Genomic DNA, 18,534 nt, shown 5'->3' on the forward strand with positions numbered 1-18,534 from the left:
GAAATCAGAAATGAAGAATGCGAAATGAAATATTAGAAATTAGCAGTGGGTCGTGAGAAATAGGAAATGAGAAATTCTGAGTGAGAAACTAGAAATGCGAAATGAAATATTAGAAATGAGCAGTGGGACGTGAGAAATAGGAAATGAGAAATTCTGAGCGAGAAACTAGAAATGCGAAATGAAATATCAGAAATAAGAAATGGAAAATCGGAAACTCGGAATGAGAAACTAAAAATTCTAAATGAGAAATTACAAATGGGAAACGAGAAGTGGGAAACGAGAAATAGGAAATGAAACATTAGAAGTGGGAAATGAGAAATGGGAATGAAAAATGCGAAATGATATATCAGAAATGAAAAATGGGAAATGGGGAAAGAGAAATTCGAAATGAGAAACTAGAAATGCGCAATGAGAAAAGCAAAATCAGATATGCGAAATGGAAATAAAAAGTGCGAAATGAGAAATCAGAAATGTGAAACGAAAAACAAGAAATGAAAAATGGGAAATGGGGAATGAGAAATTCGGAATGAGAAACTAAAAATGCGAAATAGAAATGAAAACTGCTAAATGGGAAATTATATATGCAAAATGAGAAATTAAAAATGCGAAATGAAATATCAAAAATGAAAAATGGGAAATGGAAATTTCTGAATGAGAAACCAAAAATGCGAAATGAGAAAACCAAAATCAAAAATGTGAAATAGAAATGAAAAATGCGAAATGACAAATTAGAAATATGAAACGAAATATCAGATATGAAAAATGAGAAATGGGGAATGAGAAATTCGGAATGAGAAACTAAAAATACGAAATAGAAATGAAAAGTGCTAAATGGTAAATTATATGTGCAAAATGAGAAATTAAAAATGCGAAATGAAATATTAAAAATGAAAAATGGGAAATGGGAATTTCGGAATTAGAAACCAAAAATGCGAAATGAGAAGAGCAAAATCAAAAATGCTAAAAGGAAATGAAAAGTGCGAAATGAGAAATTAGAAATGTGAAACGAAAAACAAGAAATGAAAAATGGGAAATGGGGAATGAGAAATTCGGAATGAGAAACTAAAAATGCGAAATAGAAATGAAAACTGCTAAATGGGAAATTATATATGCAAAATGAGAAATTAAAAATGCGAAATGAAATATCAAAAATGAAAAATGGGAAATGGAAATTTCTGAATGAGAAACCAAAAATGCGAAATGAGAAAACCAAAATCAAAAATGTGAAATAGAAATAAAAAATGCGAAATGACAAATTAGAAATATGAAACGAAATATCAGAAATGAAAAATGGGAAAAGGAGAAAGAGGAGTTCGGAATGAGAAACTAGAAATGCGCAATGAGAAAAGCAAAATCAGAAATGCGAAATGGAAATAAAAAGTGCAAAATGAGAAATTATAAATGTGAAACGAAAAACCAGAGGTGAAAAATGGGAAATGGGGAATGAGAAATTCGGAATGAAAAACTAAAAATGCGAAATAGAAATGAAAACTGCTAAATGGGAAATTATATGTGCAAAATGAGAAATTAAAAATGCGAAATGAAATATCAAAAATGAAAAATGGGGAATGGAAATTTCTGAATGAGAAACCAAAAATGCGAAATGAGAAGAGCAAAATCAAAAATGTGAAATAGAAATGAAAAGTGCGAAATGAGAAATTAGAAAGGTGAAACGAAAAATCAGATATGAAAAATGAGAAATGGGGAATGAGAAATTCGGAATGAGAAACTAAAAATACGAAATAGAAATGAAAAGTGCTAAATGGTAAATTATATGTGCAAAATGAGAAATTAAAAATGCGAAATGAAATATTAAAAATGAAAAATGGGAAATGGGAATTTCGGAATTAGAAACCAAAAATGCGAAATGAGAAGAGCAAAATCAAAAATGCTAAAAGGAAATGAAAAGTGCGAAATGAGAAATTAGAAATGTGAAACGAAAAATCAGAAAAAAAAATGGGAAATGAGAATTTCGGAATGAGAAACCAAAAATGCGCAATGAGAAAAGCAAAATCAGAAATGCAAAATGGAAATGAAAAGTGCGAAATGAAACATTAGAAATGTGAAACGAACAATCAGAAATGCAAAATGGGAAATGGGGAATGAGAAATTCGGAATGAGCAACTAAAAATGCGAAATGGAAATGAAAAATGTTAAATGGGAAATTAGATGTGCAAAATGAGAAATTAAAAATGTGCAATGAAGTATCAAAAATGAAAAATGGGAAATGGGAATTTCAGAATGAGAAACCAGAAATGCGAAATAAGAAAAGCAAAATCAGAAATGCAAAATGGAAATGAAAAGTGCGAAATGAAACATTAGAAATGTGAAACGAACAATCAGAAATGCAAAATGGGAAATGGGGAATGAGAAATTCGGAATGAGCAACTAAAAATGCGAAATGGAAATGAAAAATGTTAAATGGGAAATTAGATGTGCAAAATGAGAAATTAAAAATGTGCAATGAAGTATCAAAAATGAAAAATGGGAAATGGGAATTTCAGAATGAGAAACCAGAAATGCGAAATAAGAAAAGCAAGATCAAAAATGCGAAATGGAAATGAAAAGTGCGAAATGAGAAATTAGAAATGTGAAACGATATATCCGAAATGAAAAATGGGAAATGGGGAATGAGAAATTCGGAATGAGAAACTAAAAGTGCGAAATGGAAATGAAAAGTGCTAAATGGGAAATTAGATGTGCAAAATGAGAAATTAAAAATGCGAAATGAAATATCAAAAATGAAAAATGGGAAATGGGAATTTCGGAATGAGAAACCAAAAATTCCAAATGAGAAAAGCAAGATCAAAAATGTGAAATGGAAATGAAAATTGCGAAATAAGAAATAAGAAATTAGAAATCTGAAACGAAATATCAGAAATGAAAAAGGGGAAATGGGGAAAGAGAAATTCGGAATAAGAAACTAGAAATGCGCAATGAGAAAAGCAAAACCAAAAAATGCAAAATGGAAATGAAAAGTGCGAAATGAAAAATTAGAAATGTAAAACGAACAATCAGAAATGAAAAATGGGAAATGGGGAATGAGAAATTCGGAATGGGAAACTAAAAATGCGAAATGGAAATGAAAAGTGTTAAATGGGAAATTAGATGTGCAAAATGAGAAATTAAAAATGCGAAATAAAATATCAAAAATGAAAAATGGGAAATGGGAATTTCGGAATGAGAAACCAAAAATGCGAAATGAGAAAACCAAAATCAAAAATGTGAAATAGAAATGAAAAATGCGAAATGACAAATTAGAAATGTGAAACGAAATATCAGAAATGAAAAATGGGAAAAGAAGAAAGAGGAGTTCGGAATGAGAAACTAGAAATGCGCAATGAGAAAAGCAAAATCAGAAATGCGAAATGGAAACGAAAAGTGCGAAATGAGAAATTGGAAATTCGAATTGAGAAACTAAAAATGCGAAATGAGAAAAGTGAATGACAAATGAGAAATTTTAAGTGACAAACTAGAAATGGGAATTGAGAAATTAGTAGTACGCAAGAATTGTGAATGAGAAATTAGAAATGCGAAATGAAATATCAGAAATGAGAAATGGGAAATCGGAAACTCGGAATGAGAAACAAAAAATTCGAAATAAGAAATACGAAATGAGAAATGCAAAATGAGAAATTACAAATGGGAAACGAGAAATAGGAAATGAGAAATAAGAAGTGGGAAATAAGAAATGGGAATGAAAAATGCGAAATGGGAAATTAGATGTATGAAATTAGAAATTAAAAATGCGAAATGACATATCAGAAATGAAAAATGGGAAATGGGGAAAGAGAAATTCGGAATGAGAAACTACAAATGCGTAATGAGAAAAGAAAAATCAGAAATGCGAAATGGAAATAAAAAGTGCAAAATGAGAAATTATAAATGTGAAACGAAAAACCAGAAATGAAAAATGGGAAATGGGGAATGAGAAACTAAAAATGCGAAATAGAAATGAAAACTGCTAAATGGGAAATTATATATGCAAAATGAGACATTAAAAATGCGAAATGAAATATCAAAAATGAAAAATGGGGAATGGAAATTTCTGAATGAGAAACCAAAAATGCGAAATGAGAAAAGCAAAATCAAAAATGTGAAATAGAGATAAAAAGTACGAAATGAGAAATTAGAAGGGTGAAACGAAAAATCAGAAATGAAAAATGGGAAATGTGGAATGAGAAATTCGGAATGAGAAACTAAAAATGCGGAATAGAAATGAAAACTGCTAAATGGGAAATTATATGTGCAAAATGAGAAATTAAAAATGCGAAATGAAATATCAAAAATGAAAAATGGAGAATGGAAATTTCTGAATGAGAAACCAAGAATGCGAAATGAGAAAAGCAAAATCAAAAATATGAAATAGAAATGAAAAGTGCGAAATGAGAAATTAGAAAGGTGAAACGAAAAATCAGAAATGAAAAATGGGAAATGGGGAATGAGAAATTCGGAATGAGAAACTAAAAATGCGAAATAGAAATGAAAACTGCTAAATGGGAAATTATATGTGCAAAATGAGAAATTAAAAATGCGAAATGAAATATCAAAAATGAAAAATGGGAAATGGGAATTTCGGAATGAGAAACCAAAAATTCCAAATGAGAAAAGCAAGATCAAAAATGCGAAATGGAAATTAAAAGTGCGAAATAAGAAATTAGAAATCTGAAACGAAATATCAGAAATGAAAAACGGGAAATGGGGAAAGAGAAATTCGGAATAAGAAACTAGAAATGCGCAATGAGAAAAGCAAAACCAAAAAATGCAAAATGGAAATGAAAAGTGCGAAATGAAAAATTAGAAATATGAAACGAACAATCAGAAATGAAAAATCCGAAATGGAAATGAAAAGTGCTAAATGGGAAATTAAATGTGCAAAATCAGAAATTAAAAATGCGAAATAACATATCAGAAATGAAAAATGAGAAATTCGGAACGAGAAACTACTAAATGCGAAATGAGAAACGCGAAATGAAAAATCAGAAATGAGAAATGACAAATTAAAAATGATAAATCAAATATTAGAAATAGAAATGTAAAATGCGAAATGAAAAATGCGAGATGAGAAATACGAAATGCGAGATGAGAAATACGAAATGAGAAAAGTGAAATGACAAACGAGAAACTCTGAGTGAGAAACTAAAAATGCGAATTGAGAAATCAGAAACGAAGAATGCGAAATGAAATATCAGAAATGAGCAGTGGGACGTGAGAAATAGGAAATGAGAAATTCTGAGTGAGAAACTAGAAATGCGAAATGAAATATCAGAAATGAGAAATGAAAAATCAGAAATGAGAAATGGGAAACGAGAAATGGAAAAGGAGAAACGGGAAACAAAAAAAACGTTAATCGAGAAATAGGAAATGACAAATTCTGAATGAGATACTAGAAATTTGAAATGAGAAATTAGTAGTACGCAAAAATTCTGATTGAGAAATTATAAATGCGAAATGAAATATCAAAAATGAGAAATGGGAATGAAAAATGCGAAATGGAAAATTAGATGTACGAAATAAGAAATTAAAAATATGAAATGAAATATCAGAAATGAAAAATGAAGAATGAGAAATTTAGAATGTGAACTGTCAGAAATGGGAAATGGAAAATGAGAAATTAGAAATTAAAAATGCCTAATGAAATGTCAGAAATAGGAAATGAAAATGAGGGATGAGATGTGAAAACTGGGGTGCTCGAAATTAGAAATGGGGTGAGCGAATTAAGAAATGAAGTGTGTGAAATGAAAATTGAGGTTCTCAGTTTTCATTTTGACCACGAATGAGACCTGAGATGTACAAAACGAGGCGAAAACAGAAATGAGGTGTGCGAAATGAACAATAAACTCTGCGAAATGGATATGGGTTGTAGGAAATGAAAAATGGAGTATGGTGTGTGCGAAACGAGAAATTTAATGTGCGAAATAGGAAATGAGATGTGTGAAATGAGACTTGGGGTGTGCGAAATGGGAAATCGAGTTTTCCCACAATCAGACATCGAAATTTTTGGAATTTAAAAAAAAATTATTTTAAACCCGAACACTTTAAAATGTTGCGCGATGAGCATAAGCATAATAATCAAAAATTTTAAAACCCAAAGTAAAAAATAAACTATATTTCAGATCGCTTCTAAGTGAGATTTACACAATAACATTCTCAGACCACAACTGCAATCATGAACGTGAAACTTACCTTTTCGTATTCTTCAACCTGTAAAACCCCAAAGAAATGTGACATTCATTAAAATAACCTCCCTCATAGAAGTAAATCAGCTGTATTTTATGCTTCATTAGTTTTCTAAAAATACTTATAGTTCAGTGAAAATCTTGGGACCGTAACATAAACGTTTTTAAATTTATCTTCACTACACTTTTTTTCCTAAACTCACGTTATTGATTATGCTGTTTTTGGATTAGAGAAACGAAAGAATCGACACCAATTTTAAGCCATTATGACTTACCATTGGCGAAAACCGCATTCAGTGCAAAACGAAAATGGACCTAAGATCGGTCGTGTCAGCTAAGATAGCAAAAAGGGTGTGAATCTAATTTATGTTGGGATTCATGGGGACTTACTTACTTAGTGTGCTACTATATTTGGCAAATCCTTAAAAACAAACAGGAAATAAAACTAAGCTATGTAGACATCAACGATCATTTTCGCTTAAACCTCAAGCTGTCACTTCTATTATACTCTCTCTGTTATCAAATAATAATCCCTTGATCACTGACAATTATACATCAACTTTTTTGTAGCTGCTGCCAAAAGTGGCATCAGAAAATGCAACAGGTGACAATTGTTTAATTTGTAAACTGACAAAAACAACGAATTTTACCCTAAAAATACACAAAGTTTTAAAAGCAAAACCACGTCTAAATCGCCTGTTATCGGTAGCTGTATTTGATAACAATGAATTAATGAAACGATCTCAACCCTTAAAAACAACTCGACTGTTTTTTCTAAAAAGAATTAACCCCGGTGGGCATATTTATGTTCTTATAATATTCAAAATCTGAAGAAATAAATCCACCTACGTATCTCAAATTTCAACTTTGGACGCATTTACTGTTCCAAAAACCATAAAACAAAGCGTCGCGACAGCCTGACCTAGAACTGTGTTTTTTAATCAAAGGATCGCTCTTGATACAGTCGAGAAACATTGCTTTAGCAAACCAAAATTCCTCTATTTTCTTTATTTATCCGTACAAATCCGATAGACATTAGTTTGAAAGATGCAGCTGTCACAACCATCGTTCCAACTCGATGACAGCCAAACGTACATTTTTAAGCGTTTTGATAGCCCATGCAGAAAATGAGTTAGTCATGTGGAATCTAGAAGAACACAGATTGGAGCACATTAAAACCCGGCTCGTTTCACTCGCTTGAATCCATTATCTGTTCATGTGTATCTACGCAACTAACTTTCAAGCGTTTTGACCTTACATGTAGCAATAAAGTTTTTTTATTTTAAATGTTAACCGCTTTTAAATTAACAATTTAAATGTAAAATGCGCTTTATCGAGGCTACAAAAACCGTAAAAAGCACAATTTTACACTCGCAAATTTAAATTTTTGCATAGATATCATTAATCAGTCAGTTATGCGGTCGATTACGAGGCGTGGAAACCCGCTTGGAATCACTCAGAGGAATCTATAGAGGCAACCCTGGAGTTCACACTTCGATCGCACTTGAACTTGCTTGAAAGCTCGTCGTAAAAAGCGTCATTATTTGGGAATTTATTAGTATTTAATATCATGCTGCAAACACGGATATCTAAACACCTTTGATAAAATCGTTGCCTAAAATTAAAATTTAAAATCGATAAAGCTGTTTCGAGTTTCGAGCAAAAGGGTAGGTGTATCGCGATAAGTCATGCACTTTGGGTTTACTCGGGAATATTTACACGTAAAACTATCTATAATAGTCTTTTGTTATTCTGAAAGGGCTATTAATAACATACAGGGTGTGTCAAGGTTCAGGGACTGATATAAACTTTTTGATGAATGTTAATGGTGGGTTGATGATGATGGCACTCGTGGATGTGTCGCACAAGTTTTGCGAAAGGAAGCTGCAACGTGTTAAAGAAATATTTTTAAGGGTGATTGCTTCCATTAAGAAGACACAGTGAATTATTTTATAAACTTTCGTCAGTTGGTATCAACAAATCTTGCTTGCGATCGGTAGAATAACGTATATACATGGTGCTTCATAAAAAAACTAGCTATATGTTACTCTACAAAAACAGAACAGAATATTTGAAAATAATTTTAGTACTCAAGGAATTACATAACTTTACAGTCTTTAACTTTTTTTTCTATCTGTCACAATTAATGACATCGTGCACTTAGTGACTCACCCTGTAAGTATATTACACATATTATTCATATTTTATTTTTTTAGAATTCGTTTTAATTTTTAATTATAGAGGGAGACATATTTTCGTATTCCACAAGTTGTAATGAAACGTCAAGAAAACATGAAATGAGACATTCATTAAAATGACCCTAATGTACTAGTTGCATAAGCTACCACTTAAGAAGGAAAAAGTATTAATTTAAAGAAATGTAACTGAAGTAACAGAATTTATATACCGAGTAAACATGTTAAAATCCTTTTTTTATTTCATGGGTTTGTTTTTTTTTTTGTTTTTTTGTTGTTATATTTAACAGTTTTAACTCAATAAATAGTTAAATATACTTTTTTCCGTAAATTAGCAAGTATTTGTTATTAATAAATTCATTTGATTAATTTGTATACTGATCTAAAATTTCAAAATTTCTGCTCACATCTCATTTTTAAAACAAAAAACAAACATGTAAAAATTGTCACCTGTAAATTGACATACTAACATTGCTGCCAATAATTCAGAATTGCCAACATAACAATTTGTTTCAGTGATTAACAGTTTCCCAGTCTTATATTAGTAATATAAATTGTAAACTAAACTAAAATAAACAACAGTGTTACTAACAAAACGACTTTATGCCCCGTAAGTTCTAAATCACAAAACTTAGCACAAAAATATGCACGCATATTATGTAGTTTTCTTATTCAGTTATTCAAGAATCTTCTTGGTATCTTAGAAAACAAATATAAATTTCCAAAGTCCTGAGAAAGTCTAAGAATCTTTCTAAATCAATGTAGGATTCAATGAGGGAGCTGCAACAATAATAATATAACGAATGCCAGGTATTTTTACTTCCCGAGCGTAAGCTAAGGAAGTATAGTAATCGAGTCCATCGGACGAATGGCCACTTTTATATTTTCTCGACGTTTCATGCCCCCTAGCACGTTAAGTGCCAAAGCAGACACCGGTGTCCGACCATTGGATTCTGAATGGGGCCAGAGCGGTCACCTTTACTTCATATTTTCTACTCTAGGGCCATGAATGACAAATAATTAGACATTATAGAGTGAATATCTCAGATTAATTTTATAGAGTGTGTCCGCTATGTGTGTCTGCTGTGGCGGCGGACACCATTATTGCAAGTAATAAACTCTAAATGTTCTAAGTAGCATAAGCACCAATTTCAAGCAAGAAATAACTGAAGTTGCATCAAATGTGATTAAAACCTAAAGGGGAATCAACGGGTCTGCCGTAAATAAATTGTCCGCTGTTGTGTCCGCCACGGCCTCTTCATATCCTAGACTGTGTCTGCTCTATTAAACCGCTGTGGTCCAGTCATATAAAAACTGCATAAGATATAATGAAGAGCCAAAGCAGACACCGGTGTCCGTTTTGGTTTTTTTGAAAAATATTTGTCAAAATTTTCGAATTTTAACAAGTAACCTATGCAACTATATATAAAATTTTATGTAGAATACGTATTTCTACCAATGGCCCTATGATTATACATGCATGATTTTGGCTTAACAGTTAACGTGCTAGAGTACGAAAAAAGTAGTTTCCCGTTTCCGTCTGTCTGTCTGTCTGTCTATCTGCTTGGCTATTAATGTCTATATACACTTTTATTAGTTTATTACACACGTAATCTCCGAAACTGCTGGACCGATTGTCGTCAATTGTTGTATGTATATTAGAAATATCATGTAAATGGCTAAATACTAACCAAAATGTTGCTGATCATCCCCACCAACAATTTGATGACGTCATTCCAAAGAATTCTATGTTTACTTGATTTAACTGTTATACGACAATATAGTCCTATAAGTGTGGTGTACGAATTCGCTTTGAGTATTTCTCTAACCGTCCAAATTTTTGCAAAAACATAATGCATGGCATAATAACAGCTTACCATTAAAGTAACGCATCCCGGTCGTGGTCTAGTGGTTACGAGTCAGGAATGCGGACCGGACCGGACGTCGCGCGTTCGATTCCATACTTGGCCTTACGTTTTTTTTTTCTCTCATTGTGTATTGTCTATGTTTATGGCTTCATAACAAATTTTTTATTGATGAAATTACCCCACTTTTCCGGAAAGCGAGAATACGCCCCTGTTTGCTTGAAAATGAAAAAACTTCTCGGGGGCCCCAAATGTCCTTTTTTTAAGAATGTGAAACCTTCTCGTTGGCCCCAAATGTCTTTTTTTAAGAATGTGAAACCTTCTCGTGGGTCCCAACTGTATTTTTTTAAAATGTAAAACCTTCTCAGGGGTCCCAAATAATGTGAAACCTTCTCGGGGGCCCCAAATGTCCTTTTTTAAAAATGTAAAACCTTCTCGGGGGCGCCAAAACTTTTTTTATGTGCAACCTTCTCGGGAGTCCCAACTGTCTTTTTTAAACATGTAAAACCTTCTCAGGGGCCCCAAATGTATTTTTTTAAGAATGTGAAATCTTCTCGGGGACCCCAACTGTTTTTTTTTTTAATTTAAAATCTTCTCGTGGGCGCCTAATATTTTTTTTTTCACAATGTAAAACCTTCCCGGGACCCCAAATGTCTTTTTTTTTAATGTGAAACCTTCTCGGGGGTCCCAACTGTCTTTTCAAAAATGCAAAACCTTCTCGGGGGCCCCAAATGCCTTTTTTCAAGAATGAGAAAAACTCTCGGGGGTCCCAACTGTGTTTTTTAAAAATGTAAAACCTTCTCGTAGGTTCTAAATAATGTGAAACCTTCTCGGGGGTCCCAAATGTCTTTTTTAAAAATGTAAAACCTTCTCGGGACCCCAAATGTCTTCTTTTTTAATATGAAACCTTCTGGGAGATCTCAACTGTCCTTTCAAAAATGCAAAAACTTCTCGGGGGCCTCAAATGTTTTTTTTTTAAGAATGTGAAACCTTCTCGGGGGCACCAAATATTTTTTTTAGAATGTGAAACCTCGGGTGCGCCAAACCTTTTTTTTATGTGCAACCTTCACGGGGGTCCCAACTGTCTTTTTTAAACATGTAAAACCATCTCAGGGTCCCCAAATGTCATTTTTTAAGAATGTGAAACCTTCTCGGGGGCCCCAACTGTCTTTTCAAAAATGCTAAACCTTCTCGGGGGCCCCAAATGTCTTTTTTTATGTGCAACCTTCTCGGGGGTCCCAACTGTCTTTTTTAAACATGTAAAACCTTCTCAGGGTCCCCAAATGTAATTTTTTTAAAATGTGAAACCTTCTCGGGGGCCCCAACTGTCTTTTTTAAAAATATAAAACCTTCCCGGGCACCCAAATGTCTTTTTTTTTTAATGTAAAACCTTCTCGGGGATCCAACTGTCCTTTCAAAAATGCAAAATCTTCTCGGAGGCCCCAAATGTCTTTTTTAAGAATGTGAAACCTTGTCGGGGGTCCCAACTGTGTTTTTTAAATATGTAAAAACTTCTCGGGGGATCCAAATAGTGTAACATTCTCGGGGGCTGCAAATATCCTTTTTTAAAGGATGTGAAACACTTGCGGGGGTCCCAACTGCCTTTTTTAAAAATGTAAAACCTTCTCGGGGGCGCCAAATATTTTTTTTTAGAATGTGACACCTTCTCGGGGGTCCCAACTGTGTTTTTTAAAAATGCAAAACCTTCTCGGGGGTCCAAATGTCCTTTTTCTAAGAATGTGAAACCTTCTCGGGCGCGCCAAATGTCTTTTTTTTTAATGTGAAGCCTTCTCGGGGATCTCAACTGACTTTTTCAAAAATGCAAAACCTTCTCGGGGGTCCCAACTGTCTTTTTTAAAAATGTAAAACCTTCTTGGGGGCGCCAAATATTTTTTTTTAGAATGTGAAACCTTCTCGGGGGTCCCAACTGTGTTTTTAAAAAAAGCAAAACCTTCTCGGTGGTCCCAAATGTTCTTTTTCTAAGAATGTGAAACCTTCTCGGGGGTCCCAACTGTCGTTTTTAAAAATGTAAAACCTTCTCGGGGCGCCAAATGTCTTTTTTTTAATGTGAAGCCTTCTCGGGGATCTCAACTGACTTTTTCAAAAATGCAAAACCTTCTCGGGGGTTCCAACTGTCTTTTTTAAAAATGTAAAACCTTCTCGGGGGCGCCAAATATTTTTTTTTTAGAATGTGAAACCTTCTCGGGGGTCCCCAATGTGTTTTTTAAAAATGTAAAACCTTTTCGGGGGTCCCAAATGTCTTGTTTTAATGTGAACCCTTCTCGGGGATCCCAACTGTCTTTCTTAAAAATGTAAAATCTTCTCGGGGGTCCAAACTGTCTTTTTTTAATGTAAAACCTACTCGGAAGCACCGAATGTCTTTTTTAAGAATGTGAAACCTTCGCGGGGGTCCCAACTGTCTTTTTTAAAGACGTCGAAACCTTCTCGGGGGGCCAAGTGTTTTTTTTTTAGAATATTAATTCTTCTCGGGGCCCCTAAACTGTGTTTTTTTAAGAAGATGAAACCGTCTTGTTTTCTATTACACCGTATACTTAGTACCTTTTATATTGTTTTTACTCCATAGAGGTTATCACGAAAAAGTAAAATTCCGCAAAATCTAATTTTAGAATTTTTCAGAGAAACAGTATTTGTTGAACTGTACTGAACTGTTCTGTCGAAATAACTTTCACCCAATTTTTTTTAATAACATTAAAAACCTTAAAAGTATACAATTTAATCTTTTCGTTGTTTTTGTTGGTTTAAAATTAAAGACTTAAAATATTAAAGTCATTATATTATGTTGTCCGGTGTATAATCGCTCATCAATACCCAATAACTAAGATTAGCTTCACTGCCACTGGGTGATTTTCTAACGAATTGTACTCGGATACAGTTACGTTTATTACATACCTAAGTACTAATTCTTCTTATTTTCTCTAGGGTGTACAACAAGGGAAAATAACTGTTATTTGTTTTAGACAGAAAACCGATTATATCCGGTCGTCGGTGGTATAATCACACGACAATGCATTCCTTATTTTCTTAAAATTGTAGGAATTCCATACGTCGTTCTAAATTTTAAGTTATTTGGTCGACGATTTTACTTACAAAATACGAAGTTGGATATCCAGCTTAACTTATTTAGAATAGCTTTTATCAATTTTTTATTGTTTTTGGTGGTAAGATGGTGATATTATACGCCCTAAGTAGGGTATTTAAATTTGTGAAAAAAGTCTAATCTTTAATATAGGCAACCAACAATATTAAGTTTCCGGGAAGCTTGGTTGTATAAATTATACGTTGGCCACTCAGCACAATTTCCGGTGCTATCAGGTTGGTACTACACGAAAGTTAGCTGATCGCTTCGTGTATGTTCGTGAGGGACACACCGTTCGTTAAGAACGAGCGACAGAGACGGACTTTTCAGTCGTGTCCGAATAAATACTAAAAAAAATTACCGAATTTAACGTTATCGCCCAGTGATAACATATCAACTTATCACAAAATTAGCACTTTTTTTTGGGAGAAATGAAAACACTATTCTAAACTTTTTTTAAGTTTAGAAAAGATTTCCGTTTTCTTTACTTCATACTGTTTAATACGTGATGTAATTTTTAAGTTCGATGGACGCGAAAATGTATTTTTTCCCCGATAATTACGCAATGTCGGTGTTCATGGTGCGGCGTTTTTGATAAATTTGTGTTATCCGGTCCTGTGCGCGCGTTGTCGCTTGTTGCCAACTTCCGACCGGTTCGAGCGCAAGAATGTCAACGATGTGTGTCGACAGTAGTTGTGAATGTTTACTGTTCAAGTTAATTAATTAAGTGTTTTAAATTAACAATAAGTAATAAAATGTTTGTTATAAAACCTTGTGTGCGATAGTGCTTTAAAATCTGGGGTGTGAGGTCACCGTCACATTTCAAAATGGCAGGCCGAAATCGTCCAGTCCAGCATAAGAACTTTTCTACAATATTTTCCAAGCTACAGGGTGCTTTTTCCGATGCCGTGACCCACCAGAAATACGCCACCGACAAAAGGACTTTGGAAAAAACTTCGAAACTAATGGACAAAGTAGTGAAACTGTGCCAACATCAAAAAATGAACTTGAAAAATTCGCCCCCCTTTATTTTAGATATTTTACCAGACACTTATCAAAGATTAAGATTTATTTGTTCGAAATACGAAGACAATATGATTGCGTTGCATAATAACGAACATTTTCACATATTTATTATAAACCTGATGCGGAAGTGTAAGCAAGCAATCAAATTGTTCAAGGAGGGTAAAGAGAAGATGTTCGATGAGAATTCGCATTACAGGAGGAATTTAACGAAGCTTAGTTTAGTGTTTAGTCATATGTTAAGTGAATTAAAGGCCTTGTTTCCAAACGGAGTGTTCGCAGGCGATCAGTTTCGTATCACTAAGTCGGATGCTGCAGACTTCTGGAAAACCAATTTTGGAAACAGGTAATTTCTATTTTTCATGAATTAGTTAGCAATTACGATAATATTTTACTCGAGTGTTGCGTTGAGAAATTGTCGGAATTGTAAATCTCAACACAACACTTGAAAGATAAGTATTTATTGCAATTCAGTTTATGAATTCCTTGTATGTGCAAAACACTACTTAACTGGCGTCAATGAGTCATGAAAATGAACTTTCCTCCGCCTCCTTCTGAAAAAAACATGCGACTTTAATCCTTTGACCTCCTATTGAAAATTAGTCATTTTCTGGCTGCTTTTAAACTTTGTTGTTTAAATTTACAATGGACTAGGAATGCGAATTTTGCAGCACTTGTTATTTAAATTAAGTCAGCAATCTTTAATTCAAATTTTATAGACGTTTTTCTTTCATTTTATAATAATAAAATCAATCAGTTTAATTGCTTTGCACGCCCATGCTGGTATTTGTAATTGCTTTTTCCTGATAACGGAAATTGTTACGTGAATTTTATCACATACTCGAGTCGGAAAATTAAATTCTTATTAAATGAGGGCTCGACACATACAAAATGTTCATAACAGATTTAAGTTAAGAGTACTTAAATCTACATTTTAAGTATCATATGATCGAGAAAGAAGCGGTCAAGCAACTTTTGAAATTTACTTACTTCCTCTAAATATTTTCTAAAACACATATCTGAGATTCTTCCGAGTATTAAATGTGTAAATATTTTTAGAAATGCGGACTTAAATTCCAAACAATTTCATATTATTTGTAAGTTCTGCACAAAAACACGCACAACGAAAATATTTTTATCAAGTGAAACAGAATTCCAACAAAATCATTAAAGATTTTATTGATTTTAATCAATTTTTGCCCACGTTGTATCAGCTTTATAATAAAACATATCGTCCTTATAAATATATGATTAAATCACTTATTACTTATATCAGATTTTTAGAACAATTGCTCCATTATCTATATTTTAAAATTGTTCTATATCTTGCATGAAATAATTATGTCGTGCTCATGTGACAGCATGTAACTTCGAATGACCGTTGCCATACGGAAACCGCCGCTTTTTACACTATGAGAATCAATACACCTGCAACAGCAGGCAAGAACTTTCCCGTGTGTAATAAAAAGAAGGAAGCTTTGTTTGTGAATAAAAGTAGTAATTTTATGTGAATAAAGTACCCACCGACATAAACACTCAACACAGGTGAATAAACCTGAGTCAATACGTTTCCAACAATTGTCGTAACGGGTCTCCGACGAAAGTTCCCATGTTCCATTGTATCGACCTCGGCCGTAATTATTGTTATTTTAAAAATTGGAAGACGGGCGAAATTAAAACGCTAATGGGAGCATTAATGATCCGAAGAGGGATATTTTTGCTTTCTGTACAAATAACCAGCTTTTGTATGAATTTTTTTGTATCGGGGGCTTTGTTGGCGGCGGCGTGGGGGCAGAGAAAGGGCACAAATTGCGAGCTTAAAATATCGCTAATTGTGTAAGAGTGGGTTTCGAATTTTTTCAAAAGGGACCGCCTGATGGCAAGAATTGCGACCTCCTGTTGTACTAACTACGTTTAACCAAGAAACGCGATTTTTTTGTTCGATCTGTGAGAATGCTAGATGGAACTTTGAGTTGTTTTTAACAAGACGGGGCTACAGCGCAGTCGGTAAGGAACACAATAACGAAGTTTTATGAACGCCACTTTAGTCACGAGTTTATTTAATAACAAAAGAGCAACTTCTGAATTTTTAAATTATTCAGTTTTTCGATTTGCAATTTTTCCGTCTTACAATTTTTGGATTTTTACTTTTTCGATCTTACGATTTTTCGGCTTTACAATTTTTCGAAGAAACAGCGTGTTATGATGATGTTCATGCGCCAAAGTTGCTCGATTTTTAATTTTTCAGTTTCCCGACTTTGAATTTTGTTGATTTTAGCTTGCACTTTTAAATTTTTAGTTTTTTTCATTTTTCAACTTCTCGATCTGCCAGTTTTTCGTTTATCGATATTTAATTTTTAAACAAAAAAAAAACAAATTGAAAAAGTTGAAAATTCGAAAAGCTAAAGAAACCTGAAATTGTAAAGTGAAAAATCGAAAAATTTAAGTTTGAAAACTCACATAAAACTGAAAAATTCAATGTCGAGAAATTGAAAAATGAAAAAATTTAAAAAAGAAAAATTAATAACCCCAAAATGTGAAGACACGAAAAATTAAAAGTTGGAAAAGTGAAAAATTTAAGCAACGAAAAAAGTTGAAAATTTGAAGATATGAAGACCTGAAAAATTGAAAAATTAAAAATCAAGAAACTGATCAATGAAAAACTGAAAAATTACAAAAAAAATTGTAAATTCGAGAAACTGTAAAACTGAAAACTCGAAAACATAAAATCGAAGAATTGTTAATCGAGAAACTGAAGAAAAGGCAAACTAAAAATTTGAAGGAACGAAAAATTAAAAATTTGGAAAATTTAAAATTTCAAACTGGAAAATCGAAACAACGAAAAATTTAAAAATTAAAAATCAAAAAATTGGAAATTCGAAAAATTGTAAAATTGAAAACTTGAAATTGAAGAATTACACATCGAAAAACTGAAGAAGTCAAATTAAAAATCGAGAAAGTGAAAAATTACAAAATCGAAAAATTTTAACTTCAAAACTCCAAAAATTATAAAACTGGAAAACTTAACATCGAAAAACTGAAAAATCGGAGGATTGGAGAAAAAGGAAAAGTTGAAGTATCAAAAAATTGGTAACTACAAAAATATGAAGACACGAAAAATTCAAAAATTAAGAAGTTGCAAAAGCGGAAAATTTAAGTAACAAAATCAAGATTAGAAAAATTCTAAATTGAAAACTCGAAAGCTTAAATTCCAAGAATTGCGAATCCGAAAACAACAGAAATCACAACTGAAAAATGGAAACATTAATAATCGAAAAATGAAAAATTCGAAAAATAAAAGTAAAATTCAAAAAATGGGATAACTAAAAACAACAAAAACTTGAGAAACCGAAGAATTGTAAGATCGTAAAATTGAAGAAACGGAAAATTGACAAAATTAAAAACCAAGAAACTGAAAAATTACAAAATCAAAAAATTTTAAATTTGAAAAATTGTAAAATTCAAACCTAAAATCTAAGATTTGGCATTCAGAAAACTGAAGACGACAAACTGAAAAGTCGAAAAATTAAAAATCGAGAAACTGAAAAACGGAAACTGGAATAATTGAAAAACGGAAAACTTTCAAACATCGAAAATGAAAATTTCGAAAAATTACAAAATCTAAAAATGAAAAAGTTGAAAACTCGAAAAATTAAAATCGAAGTTGTACAAAGCGGAAAACTAAAGAAATCACAACTGAAAAGTGGAAAAATTAATAATGAAAAAGTGAATAATTCGGAAAATTATAAAATCGAAAAATGAAAAGTAAAAATCGAAAAATGGGAAAACTAAAACAACGAAAACTTGAAAAACCGAAAAATTGTAAGGTCGTAAAATTGAAGAAATGCAAAATTGAAAAAGTAAAAATCAAGAAACTGAAAAATTACTAAATAAAATTTGGGAATTCGAAAAATTGTAAAACTTAAAACCCGAAAACTTGAATTTACAGAACTACAAATCAAAAACTGAAGGGGACAAGTTAAAAATTGAGAAAATGAAAAGTTACAAAATCGAAAAATTTCAATTTCAAAAATTCAAAGATTGAAGAAAAAAGACCAAAATATCTAAAAATTTATAATTAGAAAATATGAAGACACGAACAATTCAAAAATTAAAAAGTTGCAAAAGCGGAAAATTTAAGCACCGAATTGAAAAGTTACAAAGTCAAGATTAGA

General features: G+C 32.4%; 1 protein-coding gene across 1 annotated transcript in view; it reads left to right on the forward strand.

Moving 5' to 3' along the window:
• The first annotated feature begins 13,668 nt into the window (after nucleotides 1–13,668).
• Nucleotides 13,669–18,534, forward strand: part of LOC135139388 (E3 ubiquitin-protein ligase CBL-B) — a 47,377-nt gene continuing 42,511 nt past the window's right edge. Inside the window, exon 1 of the mRNA XM_064069600.1 lies at nucleotides 13,669–14,705. Coding sequence (XP_063925670.1) covers nucleotides 14,164–14,705 — 542 coding nt within the window. The 5' untranslated portion in view covers nucleotides 13,669–14,163. The remainder of the gene's footprint in view (nucleotides 14,706–18,534) is intronic.

The sequence above is a fragment of the Zophobas morio genome, unplaced genomic scaffold (assembly GCF_036711695.1).
Source record: "Zophobas morio isolate AGI-343-1 ecotype UQ-CSIRO unplaced genomic scaffold, CSIRO_AGI_Zmor_V1 ptg000031l, whole genome shotgun sequence".
Classification (NCBI taxonomy): domain Eukaryota; kingdom Metazoa; phylum Arthropoda; class Insecta; order Coleoptera; family Tenebrionidae; genus Zophobas; species Zophobas morio.